This window comes from Ips typographus, linkage group LG7 (assembly GCF_016097725.1).
Source record: "Ips typographus isolate SLU linkage group LG7, UJ_Ityp_2.0, whole genome shotgun sequence".
Lineage (NCBI taxonomy): Eukaryota > Metazoa > Arthropoda > Insecta > Coleoptera > Curculionidae > Ips > Ips typographus.
The window spans coordinates 3,411,559-3,434,369 of NC_138428.1; the positions used below are offsets into that span (position 1 = coordinate 3,411,559).

A 22,811-nucleotide genomic window follows, 5' to 3' on the forward strand; every position below is an offset into this window, starting at 1 on the left:
TCACGTACTACTGTCATTCTTGTTTATTCATTTTTTACTTTTACCTATTTGATCAACTGTTCAAGAAAGAACTTTTGCATATGACAAATTTTACTAAATTGGTTCGAAGTGTGTTTGCAATGTTCTAAACTGACAAATTCTACTACACACTTTTGTTTGAATAGTCTTTGCAATGTGACAATGTAAATTCTGAAATTGAAGTTGGAATGTTGTGGTTTTTTTACTACTTAGTACAAAAGTATTGTTCTACATTTTGTAGATGATGAAAATCTAAATGGTAATGCTGTAGCAGCCAGCTGCTTAAGAATTCCAATAAAATTGTGAGATATCTTGGATTCAATAATTGAGGAATATATTGATTCAAAGAAGTTTACAGACACCTATGTAAGACGACACGTTTAAAAAGTTATCAATAATCCTGATTAGGCTATAATCTTCTGAAATCTGACAAACTTAGCTGCTTAAGATGATTAAGAATACTTCGATTTATTGAATATCACTCACTATCAGCCAATTTAGATTTGCTACATAACTCATTCCAATGAAATTAATCATTTAACACTACTTGATGATTGTATTCATTAGTTTTTGATAAGCAGACTTATTAATTTCCAATTACTAATCCTAAGAACATGTTATATTTAGGAAGAGTTGGGAGATCAAGTTACTGTATCAGTATTTTAACCGACCGGAACATTAAGGTTAATAATACAATAATTATTTATCACTTCCATTACTTTATATTTACTATACAACGCAATTCTTACTATTATTTATTGCTATTTCCAGATTCCAAAATTTGTCTCATAATATCTTGAGCCATGTCTTTGTTTTCCAGTATGGAGGTGTGATTACCATCAAACACCTACTCAAACAAAACACATTTTAGTAAGGTTAAATTAAATTCCAAAAAAACTCACTTTAACGTCAACCGGGTGTTCAAAATATTGTCCCAGCTCATAATCTTCAGAATCCAATTTCAACGTAGTCAAAGTGGGTTTGTACAGCCACGCTTTCGATTTCAGTTTATCCAAAGTTGGAGTGTAATCACAGGCTTGAAGTCGTTTTAAAATAGCAGTGATGGAGTTACTTATAAACGATTCTGTCACTCCTTCAGTAACTTTGAAGTTGGAAATCATAATATTCAGTTTCTCTTTCAGTGTTGAGCATTTACAGATGTCTTCCTAAATGTTTTGTTACTCATTAGAGTCTGATTGTTGCAGTTAGCAGCGCTACTCACCATGATTTTACGAGTTTCCTCCTCGTTTAATCGTACCCTTAAAGCATTTTCCAGCGCAAAGTTTTCTCTATTCCGTACTGAAGTCACGCCTTCCAGCATTTTCATAAGAAAAGGAGATCCGTCAATTAAAACAATTTTGCCTTGATGTCCTAGTTTTTCTAGAAGGCTGGCCACCTCCAAAGCCACCACGGTACCCATAGAATGAGCCAGTATATTGAAGGGTTCTTTTGGTTTCAGGAGTTTTAAAATAGCCTGTTCAAAAGAGAATATTTACTAAAAGTGTACTTAATGTTAGACAAAACTGCATTTCTATAATGATTGATTGATTAGTCGAGTGTGTTTCTAATTTTGGAAATTTCCGTCCTTTTTTAACTCTGCTTGCCAGTTTTAAAGAATATGGCAAACTGCAGAATAAATGTCAAACAACTTGGCAATCAATCAATGAATAATTTCTTGGAAATGCTACAGCAAATGAATGAATTAGAAGATTAACAGCAACTGGTGAATCAGAAGAATGTGCAGCAAGATAAAGGAGGGTAAAGTCACAAAAGGGAAGGAAGAAGAAAACAAAGAAGAAAAAACGTTAGGACTTCCGATTTTTCTAAGATCAATCAATCAATCTAGATTTAAAACAGATTCATCTTTTTCTAAGTTGTAATTTTAAAGTCTCGCGTGTTTAATGAGGGAATGGTTATTAAGAAAAACGGTTATTCGATGCAATTTGCTAGTAATAACGTTTCAAAAACTCTAATCAGTAAACCGAACAAGATCTTACCGGAAGCAACTTTTCTGCCATTTTAGGAAAACAGTCTTCTTGAAACTTCGACAAATAATTAACACCAAAAGCTTGAACTTCCAAATTTTCAGTTATTTTCTCTAGAAGAACGCACACACCTTCAATACCTAAAACAACCCAATATTGGATCCCAATCATACAACTTTTCGTATAAAAAAATTACCGGGAAAGACAATAACTTTAGGCAAATTACTAGTAGACTTGCTGTTGTGTGTTTTTAGTGTTATACATCTGGAGGTTTGCTCGTCACTCTCCAATAGTGCCTTTAGTACTATAGCCCAATCGATAGGACCCTCTTGTGAATTATTCGAATCAATTACTTCTTCTTCGTGGATATCTTTAACACTGTACGAACAAAATTTTGTATTACTTGCCAAAGAGTTGATCAATCAAACTTACCGTGCTAAAGTGAGACCCCTAATTTCATTAGGAGACAATATAATGTTATACTCTCTTTCCAGGGTTTGTTTTACTTCTACTGTGCTCATGGAATCCATTCCCAGCTCGGCCAAAGTGGAATGTATACTCACTGATTTTAAATCTCTAATTCCTGCATAAAAAAACGTTTGAAATTAAGGCAAAAACTGATTTGTGAACGTACCTAATACTCCTGCAACCACTTCCATAATGCTGTGAGAAGAGTTGGTTGATTTTTTCTCAGCTACCACCATGCTAGACACGATCGAAACTTCAGTTTGTCTTAATAGAACATCCAATACTGTCAGGCAACTGGCTATGCTTTGTTGTAACGTGCCTCCGATTTCTATTTCGATTTGATCTTCTTGAAGATCAGCAACTAGCCCAACCTATAGAACATTAGAGGTGTTGTTTTAGAATTAACAGACTATTCTATTCAACTTATCTAGTTCTATTCCTAGATAGTAAATACATTCCAACGATAACTTGGTAGCAAGGCTAGTCAGATATTACAATGAAAGCTTTCGGTTTGCTTATCCAAATAAAGACTGATTGAAAAATGCTCTCTTACAATGTCAACTCAGGATGAATCTGACAACATTTAGATCCTTCACGTTATACACTCTGACTTAGTTACTATTAATAAAAGCATCATTATTTGTGATAATCCTTATGCAAATCTGGGCAAAGATTGCTCTGCAGACAAGAAGACACAAACCTTTGCTTATCTGGTGTCTGAACCATTTATTTTACGAGAGTTATGATATTTAAAAGACGGAACTAGTTATATTATACCTACTTTTTGAAAAATATATCTTTAAGTCTCTTTGGGATCGTATAGAGTACCTACTCCTACAATAATGATAAACTAATGTTACAAATCAAACATTAAATCATTTTTTATTCCATTTTGCTTTCGTTTATTTTGTTGTTGCTAAACTACTTACATCGCCAATAGCTCCCCATTGTATAGCCAAAGCTGGATATCCTTCACTGCGTCGCCTTTCACAAATCCTTTCCATTACAGAGTTAGACATGCCATAATTAGTTTGACCAGCATTACCTCTTCCACAAGAAACAGAAGAAAACACCACAAAATCTCTAGAAATGACTTTTCATAATATAGTACTACACAGTTTAATAGAGCATTTTAACCTTAAGTCAGGACAAGATATCCTAGTAATTTCATCCAAATATTGTGTAGCATGAGCTTTTGGTTTGAAAGAAGTCTGGAAGCTTTCCTCAGTTTGGTTTGCTAGAATAGCGTCCTTAAGGACTACAGCTAGGTTAAATATCGCCCTAACAGGACCTAGCTCATTTGATTCCTCTATTAAAGCCTGACAACCTTGTTTGGTTGTAATGTCTTTGGTGGAAATTTTCACAGTGCAGCCATAACTCCTCCAGATTCTACATTTAAAATTATTATAACACAGTTGAGTTGTGGAGGAAAAAAACTAACTTGATTCGGTATTTTTGGTAGCCAGTGGTCACACCTTTTCTGGATGTGAGCACCAGATTCTGGCATCCTCTAAGAACCAACCAGTCTGCGAGTTCTAGACCAAAACCTCCTAAACCTCCGCATATAATGTAGGTTTTGGTAGGATCACAAAAGTATCTAACACAAACCTCTACTTAACCTACATTGTTTCCTTTTAGAGACAGTTTTTCATACCTGGGGTATCCTTTGAATGTCAGGGGATGTATAATGTCATCTTCATTTCTAATTTCTACCATAACTTTGCCCATATGTCGACCTGTTGTCATAAATCTAAAAGCTTGTTCTATCTCTGTTTTATTGAAAACTGTAGTAGATAGTGGCTTTATAGCTCCTACAAGTTTTAGAACACTAAAGTTTGCTACCTGCTGTCTTGAAGTGAGATCAAACAGTTCCACCAAATTTTGATTAATTCCTGTAAAGTAAAATAACTTGCAACTAACCTGAATCAATGTATTTCTGTACCAAGACATTGAGTTTCCTTTTGGCTTCATCAGGTTCTTTGAACAATTTATCCAACATGGCACCGTGATAACTACCACCTTGTTTCAAGGCGTGTAATTTCAATTTGTTGTCACTAGCCATATCAAACTTTCCAATTTCTAGAAAACGTCCATTCCTAGACAAGCACCGAACAGAAACAAGTAGTTTTTCTTCAGCTAAAGAGTTCAGCACCAGATCCACTCCTTTGCCTTTCGTTTGTTTCATGACCATACGTTCAAAGCTGAGATCTCTTGAGTTACCAATGCATTTTTCTGTAAGTATTTTGATTGGTAAGTTTGAAATTTTTGGGTGAAAATGACAAACCGTTGATCTGTGGAAAGTTTTTCCTGATAAAGTTTCGTTTTTCTTCTGTTCCTACTGTAACAAAAATGGTACAGCCCATGCTTAGACACAAATTGATGGCTGCTTGGCCAATTCCTCCAGTGCCAGAGTGAATTAGGATGGAGTCACCTCTTCGAATTCTTCCAATCTAAAATAAAAACTCTATGCTACCAATTGTTTTCTGTTTTCTTAGAGAGTAAGAGTTTCTGTTGGTAGTATTGGCACATATGGATGGCATAGAAATGGGACTTACCACTGTTAAAGCGTAAATACAAGTACTGTACACAACAGGAACAGAGGCAGCTTCTTTCAGTGTCCACGAGTCTGGAACATTCCAAAGCATAGGAGGGTCCACTTTTACTAAAGTGGCCAAAGTACCCTGGGGGAGCATTCCCATTACTCGTTTACCGCTGACAACACCAAAATGCATTTATTACACTACTCAAATGGCACAATTTGGATATTACCTCAGAGTTTTTCCTGAAAACTCAAATCCTTGGACACATTGTTGTTCTCTACGGTCTTTGGTTGATACATCCACATTGATTTTTCCTGAGGCTGTCATAACGTCTTTAAAGTTCAGAGGAGAGTAGTACACCTAAACTTGGTAGGCTTAAATTATTTCACTTAAAACGAGTTAAATGAGTACCTCAACTAAATCAGAAGAATATACAGTATTCTTGCATAACGGTCCTTCAAACCATTTGATACTAGATAAATCTCCTCGAATTGATGTATCAGCGTAGCAGTGTTCTCTTTTCACTTCTTTGATATCATCTAAAGTATACTAAATAGTAATTTTGACTTGATGTTTAGCAGTAAATTACCTAATAGAATATGTCTGTAAGTTCCCCAGATTCCGTTCATCAAAACATTCATCCCCAATCCTCTGTCGAGGTGATTTTGATAAAATGATGATGAAGGGTCAAATGGTGGTCCATTCCCCACTATAAACAACCCCCTTACGTGCTGGCAGTCTGGTTCTCTTCTGATACAATTCACCAAGCCTAAAAAGGTAACTAACTTGACAAACTCCTGCAAGAAACCGGAGTAGGCCAACAGGAAATAAACATCATCTCCAACCTTTATTGGCATCTAATAGCCGATGTGAGAGTAGAACAAGAAATGTCGTACCAATAAAAGGGGAAGTAAAACAGTGCTGCATAAACACAGTAAATGGGAAAATGATGACATTATGAGTAATAATATTCGGTACGCGGATGACACTGTGATCATGGCAGATAACGTGATACCTGCAGAGCAAGGTCTACCGCTCAACGTGTCCCACCAAGACAAATATTATCCAGATATAGTCTTAAATCGTGAAATAATAACTAACAACGTTGTATGTGGAGTTTTCTAGTTTGTATTAGTCTGGAACTCTGTCAGATGTTGTCTGTGTGAATGTTAGGTATATGAACTTCATTTGTACACTATTTGTAAACTGCTCAACCACAATTCCTGTGCAAGAACAGAGTAAACTTACCAATTAATCCATTCAATGGCTCTCCTTGACACCAAACAACAACATCCCTAGCTTTTTTCAATACTTCCGCTTTTAACGCTTTCAACCATTCAAAATTAGGAGCTGAAGAAGTAACATTAACAAACGCTCTTTCCTTATGTAGTTCATCGGATTTTTTTCTAAAAAGCATTATTTTTTCTTTATCCGTTTCATATACGTTCAACAGATCCAAGTTGTTTAAGTCCACTCTATTGACATCCATACTGAGTGATTCTCTTGATATTAGGTAGCCTTGGTTTTTAAGTGCCCCAAGGGCACCAGCCAGAACCTAATGAAAGTCACCTTAAGTCAATTTTCAAGGTTTAGAAGTCAATTTTGATGATGAAAGTGGTCAAAGGTGGAAAGAGACATGAAAATTGACTTGATAAGCTAATTTGAAGCTTGATAAGTTAATTTTCAAGGTTTAGAAGTTAATTTGCATATTCTGAAATCAATTATCAAGCTGCAGGTGTTTAAATCTGCAAATATTATGAATATTGACTTAAGCGAATTTGAAGCTTGGCAAGTTAATCGTATAGGTTTAGAAGTCAATTTTTAAGCTTCTAAATCAATTATCAAGCACTGATACTTTGGAAAAGTCAATTTTAGACTTTGACTTATTTGACGTAAGCTGCAAAACAATTTAGGACTTATGGAAAGTAACTTACAGAGTTTCTGAAAAGTAAATTATCTCCAACTACTACAGTGGCATCAGTAACGTCTTTCAGATTTGTGTTTTCTACTAAAACATCACAGTCTAGTTCTTTGCTGCTCAGAATTTTCACATCAGCATGAACTAAAGGCTGATCGCCAAGTACGTCAATGATAATGGGTCCTTAAACACATGTAGTCGAAATAAGTGCTAAATTTTAGTTTTGTCGTTTAAGTTACCAATTAAAGGGGCATCATCTTTTGAAGTCTCATCCACCAATTCCACTGCTGTGATTTTAAAACCACAATTGTTCTCCAAAGCAATTTGCATAAAAACTCGAACTGCTGATTCAATGGAAAGTTTTCCAGAGTTAGGAACAAAACTGTATTTTTCCAGTACTGGCAGGGCTGTTGTTTTCTTCCTTGAAATTGAGGAGGTTTTCAACCCTGTAAATTCTATTCCACCTGATCTAGAACAATAAAAAGTCAAATAATTCCTTTATAAGCAGTTTCATTGTTACAACTTACTTTACAATGTTTGAGCTATAATCCACATTAACTAGCATATTAACTGGAGGTTTTGATTCTGCCTCTTCCTGATTATTTTGGAACTGGCTGATTTTCTTCAAGTGTTCTTCAGGATCTATGACGACTTTTTCTATTCCGGTTGGCACGTACAATAACCTGGTGTCCGCTCCAAGAATCATCATCTGTAGCATATTGTCCATGAAGGCAACCCAATCGTCTAACCATTCTATAATCCCCAGGGTAGCTTTTTGGTTGCTTTTTAACACACTCTTGAATTTTCCCCTAAATATGTACCACTGTAATATTAAAGTATCCTAAAGCAACTTGTAGCTTACTTGTAGTTGTAGCCTCTCAGTCTTAATTCTTTATAAATATCTTTTCTGTTAAGGCAGTCTTCATCGTCAAAATCATTCACTATTCCATTACTGGTTTTCGTTGACCTTTGACTGTGATCAACTTTAATGATTCCAGTCATAACAGGTGCGCAATTTTCTAAAAAAAAAAGCATTTTAAAATTTGTGAATTATTCTGGTAAAACTTATTACCGCTGATTTCAAAGCATCCGCTTACTTTATGTATCATAACGTCTAGTCTCAAGGCGTTTGTTCGAGATAGTTGGCAGGCTCGTAAAAATTTGCAATCTTCGAAAGTTACCTTCATTTGCTCAAAATTAACTCCGATGTGATCCGCCAAAAGAGTCCATACCAAAAACAGATAGCTAGTGGCAGGAAATAGGATTCTACCTAAATTAAAAGTATCAAATAGGAAAAGTCTCGTCTACTACCAGTTTAAGTTTGTATGAGAACAGATTTAATTTTCTGTTAAAGTTGGTTAAATTCAAATGCTGACAAAGCTTTGATAGTAAATAGTATTTTTGTACTCAATCGTGTAACATTGACCATGGAAACATACATGACATGTAGCAGCAAAACGTTAATATTGTCGTCTGTAGTGCAACTATGTAACTTAATAGAGATAGAAATAGATGTAAGAAACAGAAAGAATGTAACTAAAAATGAGATAAAGACAGTTTAAATTTCTTTTCTATTCCCTTAAATAGTTTCACAGCTGTCTTGTCTGACCATGGCCAATTTAAAACCATTTCACAGTGACAACTAGATTAATCAGATTCACTGTGAATAGACGACTCTAAACCATTACAGAAAGCCAAACTAAGTTTAGTACAGTGTGAGCAGTAGAAAAAGACTCGGTAAAATAGTCGAATATCTCGAAAACGTAAATTTTTCAAATGTTAAGAATTACTATCTGCTTCCAATGGACTAGGTTTACACAACTGGGGGCCTATTCTTGAACGCAGGGAGTAGAATTGCCAAGAGAAGTGTTGATAGAATGTGACAGAAGAAGCTTTCTCTTGATAATTCCCTTCCCTCGTTTCAAGAATACGCACCCTGGCAGAGAGTTACTATCAAATTTTACTGCTTTTTGAACACACTGTATATGTTCAATCGTTTTTCGGTTAGCACGATGTGAAAGAGCAGTTCAAGACAAGCATTTTGAGCATTTTACAGGCGCTGAAACCCCAAAAATGGCAGAAATACAGAACATGCATATCAAAACAAAGAAAAAAGTGGTAAATGGACTTGGCTAGAAGAAACCAAGGTTTAAACGTCCATAATAGATATACACTGGACACACTACGGAAACGACACTATTTTACCAGATTTTCTTCAGACTAAAGCATCTACATTTTTACAGGAAATGTAACTAAAGTTTAGGCAAAGGTTCATCAGAAGAAAGAAAGGGACGTTGCTAGAAAAACTCCAAGAGAAACCAAGATAGAAAGAATGTTGATGCATGTTCTGCTGGAACTTTAGGTGTTACTTCTTGGTAAGGATCCTTTCTTCAGCCTCATCATCAGAATTTAGAATAAATAGAGTTGATTCTGAGAAGGCAGTTGTTTCATTCGTCAATCTACATACTTACATAACTCTCTCTGGGAAGTTTTGAAATGATGGTTCTTCCCAGAAAGTCGGTATCGGTATAACAGGAATTAATTCAGTTTCAAGATGTTATTATAACAATTCTGACAATGTATAATATTTTGGCATCAAATCCTAAAAACTTACCATCAATTACGTGACCACCCAAACTGGCCCAATCTTCGTCTAAAAGATTGATATTCACCGTCTTTGCCGACACTTCCGCTTCAGTGTATTCGTAAGAAGGTATAAAATGTGTTTTATCATGTTTCCATTTGATGACAGGAGCTATCATTGGTGTGTTCCTGCTCACCGGAAACGATACTTTTGGATACAAAATTTGAAGGTTCAGATCCTGGCCGTATTCGTATAAACTAAAATCAAATTAAAATGTTTCCTCTGTAAGTTAATTTGTGATTCATTGTGTAAGAGATCAATGTTAGTCATGAATGAACAATTGTGCCCAATACAAATTATCTGAATCTCAAGTTAGTTTGAAAATTGTGAAACAAAAGTGACAAACAAATTACTAGATTTGAGCAAAAGAATGGTTCCAAAAATTAATTTTTTGGAGCAGTGATGGCTGTAAGGTGTCTCTCGTAAGTTTTAGAAGAATTCAAAATTTGCTCATAGAAGACAAATTTATAAAACACTAACCTTCCCAACATCTTCATGAATGTCACTAGGTCAGAGGCACTAGTCAAATTAAGGTAATTCTCCTTCTTTGCTTTTGGTTGTGTAATAGTTTCGCCAACTGTAATCACTAAAGTTTGCTTTTTGAGTTTGCCTACTACCATATCAGGAGATTCGAATAAAGCTTTATACAGTTCCTCTGGTAATGGAGTTTTATGGTGAACATTGCTATGACCGTTGGTTAGTTTAATAGTTTGTAGAATTAACTCGAAATCCGACAGTATGGTGCTTTCTGGAAAAAAATTGATTGATTTGTGCTTCAAAAATGGTAATTTTAGTCAAACTTTGTGTCTCTAAAGTGTCTCTTTTGAATCTGTAAGAAGTTAAGGACTTGGTTCCATTCTCTAAATATCCAACAAAAACAAAGGCACAATCCAGAACTTGTTCCAGAGTAAGGGAGTTTTGAAAGTAGGCTGCGAAGAATTTTCCCACAGAATGCGCCAGCAGTGTTTCATACGAAACTTCCAGCTTTTTCAGCAATTCCACCAAAGCCAACTGGGTCAAATAATCAGTGAAAAACTTGGAACTTTTCACTATTGCATCTATGTTTAGGGTTTTCTTTTGCATGAATTGGCTTATCCTATACGTTTGGAAACATATTGTTAATATTGTATCAATACACTAAGGTGGGAGTAGGTACCTTTCTTTGAATGGTACTAGCACTGTGAGGCTTAATATTTGACGAAGTAGATTCTCAGGAGAACGACACAAAGCTCCAAAGTGTAAAATCAAATTTTTGCGATCAGTGCATGGTCGCACTGATTTTTGAATCACACCCTCACCGGTTGCTATGACGTAACCTCGGTACAGTTGGTTTTTGATGGGTTTCCTGAAATTCCAAAAACCTCAAACTACTTTCAGTCAATTTGGGTATGAATGTAAACACCTGAAGGCATTGTAAATTAAAGCCATTTGTTCCACATCAAATTTGGACGCTATATCGTCCAGGAGAACGCTGACAGCTTGATCAGTACGTCCACTAACACAAACCAGTCTAGGCAAATCGTCCATTGGTTTTCCATTGTTGATTTTGGGTTTTGTGTTTTGTTTTAGGATAACGTGGGCGTTGCCACCACCAAAACCAAAACTGCTAACACCTGAAAAATATACCAAGTTGTTTATATGTAGTAGATTCTGGTTGGAATGGGATTTTACCTGCTACAGGGTTTTGGTCTGGAAAGCGTGTATTTTCGGTCACAACCTTGAGTTGTCCATTAACTATACCTTTTAAATTTTTCCTTGGTCTTTGATAGTTAATGTTAGGTGAAATCAAATTGGACTCAAACGCCAGAATAACCTGCAAGATATTTTGTTAAACTGGTTCTACTGAAAACTGGATGGTTATACCAACCTTTACCATTCCACAGAGTAGGGAAGTTGGTTCAGAATGTCCGATGCTTGACTTGACAGATCCTACTAGCAATGGTGATTTTCGGTTAGGTGAGAAAAATTCGTCTATACTGCTTATTTCTTCCGGATCTCCAACTATCGTACCTAAATTTATCCAACAAAATCTGGTTGTTGCTCACAGAGAAATTTCATAAACTTACCAGTCCCATGAGCTTCAATATAGCTAACCTCAGTAGGAGCCACAGTACTTTCGTAGTAGATTTCCTTGAGAAGAGTCAGTTGAGCAGCACCATTCGGGTATGTAATACCTTGTTGCTTGAACCCATCACAGTTGGTTTTGGCGTGTAACACTCTGGCGTAAATTCGGTTACAGTTTTTAGCTTTTTGTAGTAAAAAGGCAACGGATGCCTCAGAACGAACATATCCGCGCGCATTCTCATCAAAAGGCCGACATTCCCCCACAAGACTTAAAACTCCCAATCTGGCAAACTGAAGCGAAACGCTGGCCGCTAATAAGCAGTTAGCGCTCGCTACAATTGCTGCATTGCATTGACCCATTCTGATTGCTTTGACAGCGTTATCCAAAGCAAAACCACCAGTACTACAAGCAGTGTCCAGAACTATACTGGGTCCTTTCAGTTTTAATTGGCTACTAACAGCATCTGCTATGGCACTCTTTTGATTGCTGTATTAAATTAAAAGCAGTCAAAAAACCTGAAATAGTCACGTTGGAAGTATACCCCAAAATAGTGTTGCCTTCTTTAACGTGTTCCTTAAAGTAGAAATAATGCTCGTATTCGGAAAAGCAATAACTGAGGAAAAGACCAGTGTTGGTGCCTTCGATATCAGAAGGATTCAAGCCAGCGTCTAGGATACATTCGTAGCATTTTTCTAGGGTGATCTTGCCCAGAACGTTCAAAGTCCGGGCGTGACGTTGGTGTATACCTTTAAGAAGCATTTTTGATTAACTTTATTAATTAGCAGAGCAGATGAAGGACATTTTGCCGAAGAAGACAACGTTTATGTAAAGAGTAGGATATAACAATTGTTATGGGAGACTTTAACTTGAAAGTAGGAAAAGGAAAAGAAGGAGACAGGGGCCTAATTCTTGAAAGCAGGGAACGGAATTCTCAAGAGAAGTGTTGATAGAATAAACAGAAGAAGCTGACAATGGTTCTTATCACATTCTACAGATCTTTTTCTTGATAACTTCCTTCCCTCGTTTCAAAAATACGCACTCTGGAAGAAAGGAAACGAGAGGGAAGAAAATACTGTGAGAAGCATATCGTCTTCAACGATATTACAATCAAAGAGTCATTTTTATTGAGACCGAGCAGATGTCAAACAAAATAAGGATTGAAAGAGGAGTAAGACAGGGATTGACGTTAGATTGGAATTGACGGCATATTTCTGATCCTTTTACAAAAAGGGCAAACGGACTCCACCCTCCCAAAGTTCATCATTCATTCAACCATTATCAACGTTGAAAGACCAAATTTGTGTTCTGTCATATTCAAACGTCAAATATGTTCAATGTTCAAAAAGCTTTTGAAATTCAAGATTATTGTCCTCTGATCTTTCAATAGCTTCTTAGAGTATTTAGTCAACATGTTAATGTTATTTTTATCTAAACTAACAAAAGCCAGTTCTACAACAGTTAAGATTGTTGAATTACAGTTTTTTTGATTAAATGTTCAGAAATTTGAAATTTTTACAGGAAAAACATTAACTGTGTTTACCAAAAAATCCAGTATCAAATCGTGTTCTATCCTTGAGAAAACCAAAGCCAGCCGGCATTTCAGGATGCACACGAGGAACTTTAGTAACCATATCCACTTTATTGTACAACTTCTCCTTAAACTCGTCTACGTTATCCGCTAACGGAAATTTTCCGGACATTCCTGTAGGTTTAATAAAAATTATTAGACACAAAATTGCACACTTTTGTGTACTTTTAATACCCGAAATTACAATCTCCTCGCCTGGTTCCGGATGTGCCAGTAATTTACCAAAAGCCACGCTCGGATCACTTTCCAAGCCCAAATTTGGAGTTTCTTGCATCATTTTAGCTGTTCGTTACACTGTTAAGTTTTTAGTGAAAATTAATACAAATTTTACTTACCTTATAATAATTCAGTAATGACATTAAAATGAGTAATAAACTGCTAGACACTACTTTGCAAACAATGGGTTTTGTCAAATTCTGTTTGATATATGCATATTGGTAAGGTGCATTAACGTATTTTTTTCTTCAGTTTTGTTTTTGGCAAATCTGGAGGCTAATCATTTAATTTTTGCCTATTTTATATACAGTGAGGTTAAAAAAACGTTAAAACGCAATGAATCACAATTTCAGTCAGTATTTTCGAAATCTGGTGGTTATGGCCCTGAAATTTGCAGTGTAGCCAGTAAAATTACCACAAAAACCAGAGACGTATAGATTTTTTTCCATAAACAAGTAATCACTCAAACGGTGATAAATCCTTTTGAAAATGAAGAAATGCCATGTCAGTCAGTATTTTCGTAATCTGGGAGTTATGACCCCGAAATTTGCTGTGTAACAAGTAAATTGACCTTAAAATCCAGGGACGTACTGTATTTTTTTTATAAACAAACCTAACCTAACTGAAACTGTGATCATTACCTTCAAAAATGAAAGATTGTCAGTTAAAATGCAACGAAACACAATTTCAGTCAGTATTTTTAAAATCTGGTGGTTACGGCCCTGAAATTTGCTGTAGCTAGTAAAATGACCACAAAAACCAGAGACGTATAGAATTTTTTCCATAAACAAGTAATCACTCAAACTGTGATAAATCCTTTTGAAAATGAAGTAATGCCAGAAATGCAATGAAATTCCATGTCAGTCAGTATTTTCGTAATCTGGAAGTTATGACCCTGAAATTTGCTATATAACCAGTAAATTGACCTTAAAATCCAGGGACGTACTGTATTTTTTTCATAAACAAACCTAACTCTACTGAAACTGTGATCATTACCATCAAAAATGAAAGATTGTCAGTTAAAATGCAACGAAACACAATTTCAGTCAGTATTTTTGAAATCTGGGTGTTCCGGCCCTGAAATTTGCAGTGTAGCCAGTAAATTGACCACAAAAACCAGAGACGTAAAGAATTTTTTTCTCTTACTTAACTCAAACTAGAAAAAAGAAAGAAAGTCAGAAATGCAATAAAATTCCACTTCAGTGACATTTCCGACCGTGACGTCTGTCAGACTTATTCTAGATATCTCAAAAACTATAAAAGATATCGAAAAGAAAAACTTGACTGAGTGAAACTTATAGCAGCTTTCAGTGAGTTTTTATTTTGTATAGAGTGGTCATGCAGGTAGAACACACAGTTTTAGAGATATAAACCAAAAACCGGAAAGTGACTTTTTCAAAACCCTCCCTCTCCTCTGCCCCAATGGCTATGAATAAACAGGTTTTTGTTAGAGAAAATATTTCTTTGTTTACTGATGTGCTTAAATATGTCTGAATTTTACCAACATAGAACAAAATTCAAGTTTAGAAGTTTTGTTTACATTCACTAAAAAAAGAAAAATATTTTGACAAAACAATTTGAAATTTTTCAAATTTTGGAAAGAAAGTTAAGTATCGGTCATATTCTTCCTATACTAAATCCAACAAAAACTCACCTGGTATAAAACGTTTTTGAAATGTATGCTTAACACTTTGTTACTTTTATACTACCTTTCCACCAAAAATCTAACGAAAGACAAACGATTGCACTTATTATACATACGTAAATCGATGAATATTAATAGACATGAGGTGCCAATTAATAAAGCGATTTTCTAAACAAACACAATATAACGTTGTAGCCAAAGTGTAAAAAGACAATAAGAAAAATGCAAATTTTTCTAAAAGGCTAAAAGTTTTTTTCGAATAATACATCTTAATAAACATTACTGTGTATGAATATATTAGAGTAAACTAAACCACATCAGATGACAAAACCAAACCAAATTTACAGTGGAAGATCACGATATAATTGTATAATTATTTAGAACAAAAAGACAGTGGACTGAAAAACCTCAATTCAATAAAAGGACAAAAAAACTATAGTTAAAACGAGTCTTCAGTTAAATATATTAAGTAATCCCTGAATTTCACATAATTAGCACACTAAAATGATTCAATTTGCAAATTTTGCACTGTAGGTAGAAATAGAAAGTAGTAGTAGTATGCAATTTGAAGGTGGGATATTTCCATATTTGCCAGCAAAAACAGCTATACAATCTCAATGGAAAGTTTATACAAATTAAATCAGTAAGTTGATAATGTTAATTAAAAAGGGATATTAATACTGATATTCAAGAAGAACGTATTAAAATGTGATCAAATAAGATTATTTTTAGAAGAAAAAACTTACTACTGGTACCCATTCCAAATCAGGTGAACTACTTGGTATATGTTTGGTAGGAGTAGTTTTACTCAAACTGCCAGACAAAGAAACCTTTTTGAAGATAATAAGATAAAGAAATCTTCTCTGAAATACAAGTGATATATCTGAAATCCATCCTTCAGATTTATCAGGATAGAAAACACAGAATAACACAGATTTAGGATTAATTAGAATTCACTAACAAGAATGTAGTAAATCAAGTAGATGCATTACACTGTTTGGCGATTTCCTCCGATTAAAACTTTTCACAATATCATCAACGTATTCTTCATTAACTACCTAATAATATTTCCCTGATAAGTTAAAAAAAAATATTTTAGAGTTAAAAGCTTTGTCTGAAATTAGATAAGTTCTAAAGTAAATTACTTCCCCTAATTAAAATATATTCTACATACACACAATCGATATCTACATCACATCCTCAACATCCAGTATTAAATATTTACATAGTTTTTACTAGGTTTCTCTAAAATTGCATAGCAAATGAGTGAGTCAATCATACAATCTTACTACCTCTCAACTCAGCTTGAATATCCTCCAAAGTCTTACCTTTAGTCTCAGGCACACAAATTAGAATAAACACCAACCCCAGCAGACAACACACACTAAAACCATAAAAAGAAACGTGCATACCAAATTCGTTGTTAGTCCAATGGAACAACTTTGAAATCACAGCCACTATCACACTGTAGTAAATGTCCGCTGCACACAACGCCACTGCTTTCACATTGGTTGGAAAAACCTCTCCCATTAGTACTAGTGGTATAGTTTGCAGTCCAGCACTGAATACTACCACAAGCCCCAAAAGGGCTATTAATGGCACAAAATTGATTGGGGAAACGTCCAGGTCTGTACAGTTTTTCAGGTATAAGTAGGTGGCGTTGATGAAGAGTGCCAGGGCTGTGCCAGTGGTGGAGATGATTAGTAAAGGACGTCTTCCTGATAAGTCCACCACAACGGACGCTACTGCACTTAATACTAGCTGAACGCTAAAGTAGATGATTGTAGCGAAGCTGGGGGAGATAAAATCAGAAGATTCTTCAAAAATTTTTTTACAGTAGAATATAATTGCTGTTGTTCCACTTAGCTGCTGCACCCCCCTAAGACCAAAAGCTACTAATACAGCCTTTCTGTTGCTTTTTACAGTGAGCAAATCAGTCCACTTGCTTTTGTTTTGTTCTTCTACAGCTTTGGTAATCCGAACAAGTTCACTCAGTACATCCTCACTACTTCTCAACACTTGGAGACTTCTTCTAGCTTCTTCCACATTACCTGTCATCAATAAAAAATATGGACTCTCAGGCATCCATATGAAAGTTACCAGCAGCAGCAATGGCACTACAGTACCAGCGTACGCGGTACTTTTAATAGTAAAATAGGACCCTAAGATATTAATTAGCAAAATTCCTAAAGTGATGCATACTGGACATATTGAAGCAATCAATCCTCTGCTTTTGGGAGCAGCAATTTCTCCTAAATACATAGGCACTGCAGTAAACGACAATCCATCAACTAGACCTGCCAAAAACCTGGCGATGAACATTAGTAAAGGTGATGAAGCCCAAGCGATAAAACACCAGGTGAAGATGAAAGGTATAGCGGAGAAGATGATGAGTTTCTTTCTGCCCCAAATGTCCACTAGTATTGCAGTGAAGAGGGATCCTAAGATGGCGCCAAACAATGGGGTAATGACTAACCAGGAAGCTTGATCGTTGGTAATTGTAAAAGTGTAATTGCCGCTCGTTAGGATGGGTAGTGATGGTGAGGTCCATCCGTAGTGCATTTCGCAACATATTATGCCCAAACTTGCTGTAAAAATTAAATAATTTTAGGTTTCCACTAAATCTATAAGCGTATTTTGGAAAAATCAAGTTGTTTTGCTTTATTTTTGATGTAAAGCTTCCAGGCCAGAATTTATAACTACTCAAAGCCACCGAGAAGCTTCGTGGCTTTGGTTTGGCAATCTGGAGACATCAAAATGCTTATTTTTGGTCTTTCTGTATGTTTTAAAAGCTGCGTATTCTATATTTTAAGTTGACTTACCTGTTACAGCTGCAAGATATTGCATGATGAGTTTCTGACTAAGGATTAACTACAATAAACTAAAATTTTCTTCATGACACTTCATTCCTACTGGCTTAATAGAACACGACCTTTTAATAATGAACTCTACTGACGTTAATTAGGAAAAAAAATCCAGTTGGTGTAAGTTACAATAAAAAAATAAATTCAAAACTGATATCACCCCAAGTTGCTCGACTTAAATTATTTGATTTCAACGTTAACCAACCATAAAATGGATTGTCATAAAATTACGATAACCATTGCGTAAAATTTTCACGGTCCTTTAAGAGTAAACGAAGCCGGAAATTTCAATGGCAAATAATAGTTTGTAAAAAAAATGAATATTATTACAAGGGGAGAAAATCCCCGATACAAGGGTGGAAGAATAAATTTAACAAAATAACATCAGTAATCAGTTTTATTAAGTAACCAATTAAAAGACACTTTACAGACAAGTTTGAATTGCTAGAAAGCAAATTGCCACTTTTCTCCTTTTAACTCATTCTGTATATCTTCTAGCGTTTTACCTTTTGTTTCAGGCACAAAAAGCACTATAAAAGCTAACCCAAATAGGCAACAAACCGCAAAAGCGTAAAACGACACGTACATCCCAAACTCATCATTACTCCAATGGAACAGCTTTGAAATAACAGTCACTATTACACTATAAAAAATATCCGTTGCACACAATGCCACAGCCTTAACATCAGTAGGGAATACTTCTCCCATGATCAGTAAAGGAATGGTTTGCAAACCTACGCTGAAAGCCACCACAAACGCTAAAAGAGCCAGCAAAGGCAAGAAACTGATGGCAGAGACATCCAAGTCGGTGCAGTCTTTTATGTATAAGTAAGTTCCGTTCATAAACAGTGCCAAAGCGGTTCCAGTAATGGAAATGATGAGTAAAGGACGTCTTCCTGCAAAATCCACCACAACAGACGCCACAGCACTTAGTAATAACTGCACGCTGAAGTAGATGATTGTGGCTAAACTGGGAGACATAAAGTCAGAAGACTGTTCAAATATTTGTTTGCAATAGTATATAATGGCTGTAGTACCACTGAGTTGCTGTACACCTCGAAGACCAAAGGCTACAAGTACAGCCCTTCTGTTACTCCTTATAGTTAACAAATCAGTCCATTTTCCTTTGTTTTTATTCTGTTCTTCCACCGCTTTTGATATTCTATTGAGTTCAGCCCCAACATCCTCACTACCCTTCAAAATTTGCAAGCTTTTCTTTGCTTCCTCCACTTTCCCTTTCATTAAGTAGAAATACGGACTTTCAGGCATCCATATAAAAGTAACTAGCAGCAATAAGGGAACTGCAGTACCAATGTAAGCGGTAGTTTTAATACTTAAGTACGACCCCAAAACGTTAATCAGAAGGATACCAAAAATAATACACACAGGACAAACGGAAGCAATCAATCCTCTGATTTTGGGATCAGCAATTTCACCTAAATACATCGGTACAGCAGTAAATGAAAGTCCATCCGTCATTCCTGCGATAAATCTAGCAATAAACATTAAAGTTGATGATGTTGCCCAAGCGATGAACAACCAGGATAACATGAAAGGTGCAGCCGAGAAGATGATGAGCTTCTTCCTGCCGAAGATGTCTACAATCATTCCAGTGAATAAGGCCCCTAGAATAGCCCCAAGTAGTGGGGTCACCACTAACCAGGAGCTTTCATCGCTGGTGATGGTGAAGGTGTAGTTGCCGCTTAACAGAATTGGTAAGGACGGTGAGGTCCAACCGTAGTGCATTTCGCTGCATATTATTCCCAAATTGGCTGCAAAAAAAATGAAAAATTTTGACTTACAGCAGTGAAATTGATCCCACCAACAAGTTAGTATTTTGTATGAATAGAATATAGAAGGAAATAAGTCAAGAAAGAATGAATATTGCTTTTACCTATATTATTGATACATTTATTGGCTACATCTCAAATGCTCTGCAAATAAGAAGAGCAGTAGAATATCATTCTACAATACAAATTATAAAAAAGCTATAGTGTTATATGTAAACGAACGATTCTGTAGAATATCCTTGTGAATATACGTTGTTGTTCTATGTCCGTTTAAATCAAATGTATTTCTTGTGATGAGTATACCATAAGAAATACAATTATGGGAAGTATTTTGAAGCAGCATCCACAACTAGGATGCTTTTCTGGTACATTCCTGAGTAACTCAAAATTTAAATTTGTAACACTTTATGTGGCCTTTCTATAATTATAAAATTGATAGTAAACTTTAAAACAGTTATTCAGAGTTTCTGGTACAAATTTTTGAAATTTGGGCTACAGAAATAAGTTTACACTAGAGAATTTTAAAATAATCTTAATCTCACTATTTCGATCAAAATCTGGAAAAACTTACCAGTAACAGCGGCAAAATATTGCACTATATTATTATTCTTTTTGAATTTTAACGTGCCACTCGAAAAAATCGTCATTCTCCAGCATGCAAGATCGGTTGGTGACTGTTTTTAATAAATTTGCGTATATGCCCGACCTAATTGTGATCAATTACCAACGCCTTTAATTGAATCCAAAGCGTCTTCATTCAGCCTTCGTTTAATCAGTCATTTGGACTGGAATTAAAATGTATCTATTCTACATTTTTCCTAAACTGTTGAGGTATTTACTTAAATATAACAATTTTATGCAATTGTTAGAACAAGGTTATCAAGTATGTGATACAAAATTATTTAAAAAAAAAACATTTATAGGTAAATTTAACAATTTAGTATCCAGTGGAACCTGTCTGACAGCCTCATTAGCCAAAAAATCGATTTCTGCATAAAAACCAAAATATGTCACTATGATTTTGACCAACATTTAACACAGCGTATCAGTCCAGTGAACGATAATGTGGGGCTCTTAATGCTGATTTATAACAACAAATCGCATTCCTATTAGTGAATAAGTTCATTGATTTGTAAAGTCATAAAGTGCGATAATAATGTATACCTTGTGTGTGGGTTTATTCGTGGTCACTTAAAAATACGTTTTTCTACGAACAGGTGCAAAAATGAAGTGTCTTAAATTTGAAAATTTCTTTAAAAGCAGGAGAATTATTCAGTATATTGCTGCCCTTACTGGTGAGTAAGTTTATGTTTTTAAACTATACATTTTGTTGTGTTTGCTAACAATATTTATTACTAATATAAGGCCTTTGAACACGCAAACAACCCGTTTAGAGCAATTGTTGAAGTTTTCACCCTGTATATCTCTGAAACTTTTCTTTTTATACAGCACATACGTGCAAATAACTGTAATTGAATGACAAAAATGTAGCTTGAGGAACAATTTTCTGTGCAAGAAATATAACTAGCAAATATACTTCTTTTCACAGGTTCTTTGGGGATTCTCTCGTCCGAAATGCACTTTGGCTGGCCCTCACCAGCCTTACCAATACTCACCAATGGAACTTACTTCTTTAGCATATCAAGCAATGAAGCATCCTGGTTGGCTGTAGCAATTTTTCCGGGAATAGTAACGGGAGCTATTCTGTCCAGCTTACTTGGAGACAATTTTGGCCGCAAGAAGATGATCCTGTCCACAGCATTTCCTTTGTTCGCTAGCTGGCTCATTTTGGGATTAGCCAGGAATGATGTTTTTGTATTTTTTGCTAGATTTCTAGGTATGTAAATATGTTGCCAAACACACCAAATACTTACCTTGTATTAATTTTTTTTTAGGAGGTATAGGAAGTGGTCTAAGCGTTGCCACCGTCCCAATGTACCTTGGAGAAATTGCAGAACCAGCTATCAGAGGTCTCCTATCCTCCCTTTGCCCAATCTTTGTAGTGTTGGGCATCCTTTCCATCAACATCCTAGGAATTTACTTTTCTTTAGATATTTCCGCATTTATGGCTTGCTCTATCCCCATAATAATGTTCACGACATTCATTTGGATGCCTGAGAGTCCGGTGCTGCTCTTAGCAAAAAATCAGCAAGAGGAAGCCCAGAAGAGCTTGATGGTGTTACGCGGGGATGTGGAAGGCAAAAAGGAGTTTTTACGGTAAGTTGTTTCAGAAGTACTGGTAGAGTTAATTGCATTTAAAAATTTTATCAGTTTATCTAAAGATTTGGAGGAATCCATGAATGATCTACCAGAAGGGCAGAGAAACTTTCTGGATTTGTTCCGAATTCAAGTGAACCGAAGGGCTTTATGCATCGCGTTAGGTCTGAGGAGTGTCCAGCAGCTGTGCGGATCCACAGCCATCACTTTCTACTGCAAAACCATCTTCCAGGAAAATGAAGGTTACGTTTCCGCCAATACTGCCACCATCACCTACTTTTCCTTGCAAGCAGTCCTGGTGATCACCAGCTCGTTTGTAGTGGACATATTCGGACGCAGGCCTATGTTTATATTCTCCCTAGCAGGAACTACGATAACCTTATTCATGGCAGGACTATATTTGACCTTAAAAGCCCACACAAAATGGAACTTAGAACATAACTCTTACATTCTGATGGTCAGTCTGCTGCTGAACGTAGCGTTTTTCAGCTTGGGAGTAAGAAACGTGCCGTTATTAGTGATGTCTGAGGTGTTTCACCCAAAAATCAAGCCTACGGCTTTGTGTTTTGCTACGATTTACTACGCAGTATTGGCAGTTTTGGCTACAAAGTTTTATCACGTGACTACGGAACTTGTGGAGATGGCTTTTCCACTTTTCAGTTTCAGTGGGTTGTGTTTGATTTCGCTGGTGCTGTATTGTATCTACGTGCCAGAAACGAAAGGAAAAACTTTAGAAGATATTCAGAAAATGTTACAGAATTAATTCAAATTGTTGAATGTTAGTCACATGTTTTTAGCATCCATATATTGTTAGGATTTTGTAAACAGTTTGTTGATAATATTGTTGTTTTAA

General features: G+C 35.7%; 4 protein-coding genes across 4 annotated transcripts; 1 reads left to right on the plus strand and 3 right to left on the minus strand.

Moving 5' to 3' along the window:
* Positions 1-717: 717 nt before the first annotated feature.
* Positions 718-15,200, minus strand: LOC145731547 (fatty acid synthase-like). The gene is made up of 35 exons (XM_081983377.1): positions 15,097-15,200; positions 13,401-13,520; positions 13,179-13,340; positions 12,180-12,384; positions 11,640-12,124; positions 11,441-11,583; positions 11,245-11,386; positions 10,976-11,186; positions 10,730-10,918; positions 10,374-10,669; positions 10,054-10,321; positions 9,544-9,770; positions 8,002-8,199; positions 7,792-7,948; positions 7,457-7,738; positions 7,169-7,398; positions 6,946-7,112; positions 6,260-6,566; positions 5,601-5,780; positions 5,423-5,550; positions 5,241-5,371; positions 5,027-5,183; positions 4,756-4,921; positions 4,392-4,703; positions 4,126-4,282; positions 3,913-4,068; positions 3,609-3,860; positions 3,401-3,554; positions 2,638-2,842; positions 2,436-2,586; positions 2,200-2,381; positions 2,016-2,143; positions 1,241-1,492; positions 921-1,184; positions 718-865 (listed from the first exon to the last, which is right to left on the minus strand). Exons 2-35 carry the CDS (start codon positions 13,501-13,503, stop codon positions 770-772), a joined length of 6,843 nt encoding a protein of 2,280 aa, XP_081839503.1. The 5' UTR covers positions 13,504-13,520; positions 15,097-15,200; the 3' UTR covers positions 718-769.
* A 333-nt stretch (positions 15,201-15,533) lies between these two features.
* Positions 15,534-18,094, minus strand: LOC145731548 (facilitated trehalose transporter Tret1-like). Its single transcript, XM_081983378.1, has 2 exons — positions 17,910-18,094; positions 15,534-17,675 (listed from the first exon to the last, which is right to left on the minus strand). Exons 1-2 carry the CDS (start codon positions 17,932-17,934, stop codon positions 16,363-16,365), a joined length of 1,338 nt encoding a protein of 445 aa, XP_081839504.1. The 5' UTR covers positions 17,935-18,094; the 3' UTR covers positions 15,534-16,362.
* Positions 18,095-18,330: 236 nt separating this feature from the next.
* LOC145732050 (facilitated trehalose transporter Tret1-like) lies at positions 18,331-20,466 on the minus strand. Its single transcript, XM_081984077.1, has 2 exons — positions 20,313-20,466; positions 18,331-19,723 (listed from the first exon to the last, which is right to left on the minus strand). Exons 1-2 carry the CDS (start codon positions 20,386-20,388, stop codon positions 18,396-18,398), a joined length of 1,404 nt encoding a protein of 467 aa, XP_081840203.1. The 5' UTR covers positions 20,389-20,466; the 3' UTR covers positions 18,331-18,395.
* Positions 20,467-20,758: 292 nt separating this feature from the next.
* On the plus strand, positions 20,759-22,797 carry LOC145732052 (facilitated trehalose transporter Tret1-like). Its single transcript, XM_081984078.1, has 4 exons — positions 20,759-21,036; positions 21,291-21,578; positions 21,637-21,958; positions 22,013-22,797. The coding sequence occupies exons 1-4, from the start codon at positions 20,967-20,969 to the stop codon at positions 22,719-22,721; spliced, it is 1,389 nt and encodes a 462-aa protein (XP_081840204.1). The 5' UTR covers positions 20,759-20,966; the 3' UTR covers positions 22,722-22,797.
* Positions 22,798-22,811: the final 14 nt, after the last annotated feature.

Coding starts and splice junctions, on each gene's coding strand:
- LOC145731547 (XM_081983377.1), bottom strand. CDS start 13,503: ATGATGCAAGAAACTCCAAATTTGGGCTTGGAAAGTGATCCGAGCGTG. Junction 11,584..11,639: donor TATTGAAGCTCATGGGACTG/GTAAGTTTATGA, acceptor GGATAAATTTAG/GTACGATAGTTGGAGATCCG. Junction 10,670..10,729: donor CTAGTACCATTCAAAGAAAG/GTACCTACTCCC, acceptor CCAAACGTATAG/GATAAGCCAATTCATGCAAA.
- LOC145732052 (XM_081984078.1), top strand. CDS start 20,967: ATGAAGTGTCTTAAATTTGAAAATTTCTTTAAAAGCAGGAGAATTATT. Junction 21,579..21,636: donor ATTTTTTGCTAGATTTCTAG/GTATGTAAATAT, acceptor ATTTTTTTTTAG/GAGGTATAGGAAGTGGTCTA. Junction 21,959..22,012: donor GGCAAAAAGGAGTTTTTACG/GTAAGTTGTTTC, acceptor AAATTTTATCAG/TTTATCTAAAGATTTGGAGG.
- LOC145731548 (XM_081983378.1), bottom strand. CDS start 17,934: ATGCAATATCTTGCAGCTGTAACAG. Junction 17,676..17,909: donor ATATCTTGCAGCTGTAACAG/GTAAGTCAACTT, acceptor TAATTTTTACAG/CAAGTTTGGGCATAATATGT.
- LOC145732050 (XM_081984077.1), bottom strand. CDS start 20,388: ATGACGATTTTTTCGAGTGGCACGTTAAAATTCAAAAAGAATAATAAT. Junction 19,724..20,312: donor ATATTTTGCCGCTGTTACTG/GTAAGTTTTTCC, acceptor TTTTTTTTGCAG/CCAATTTGGGAATAATATGC.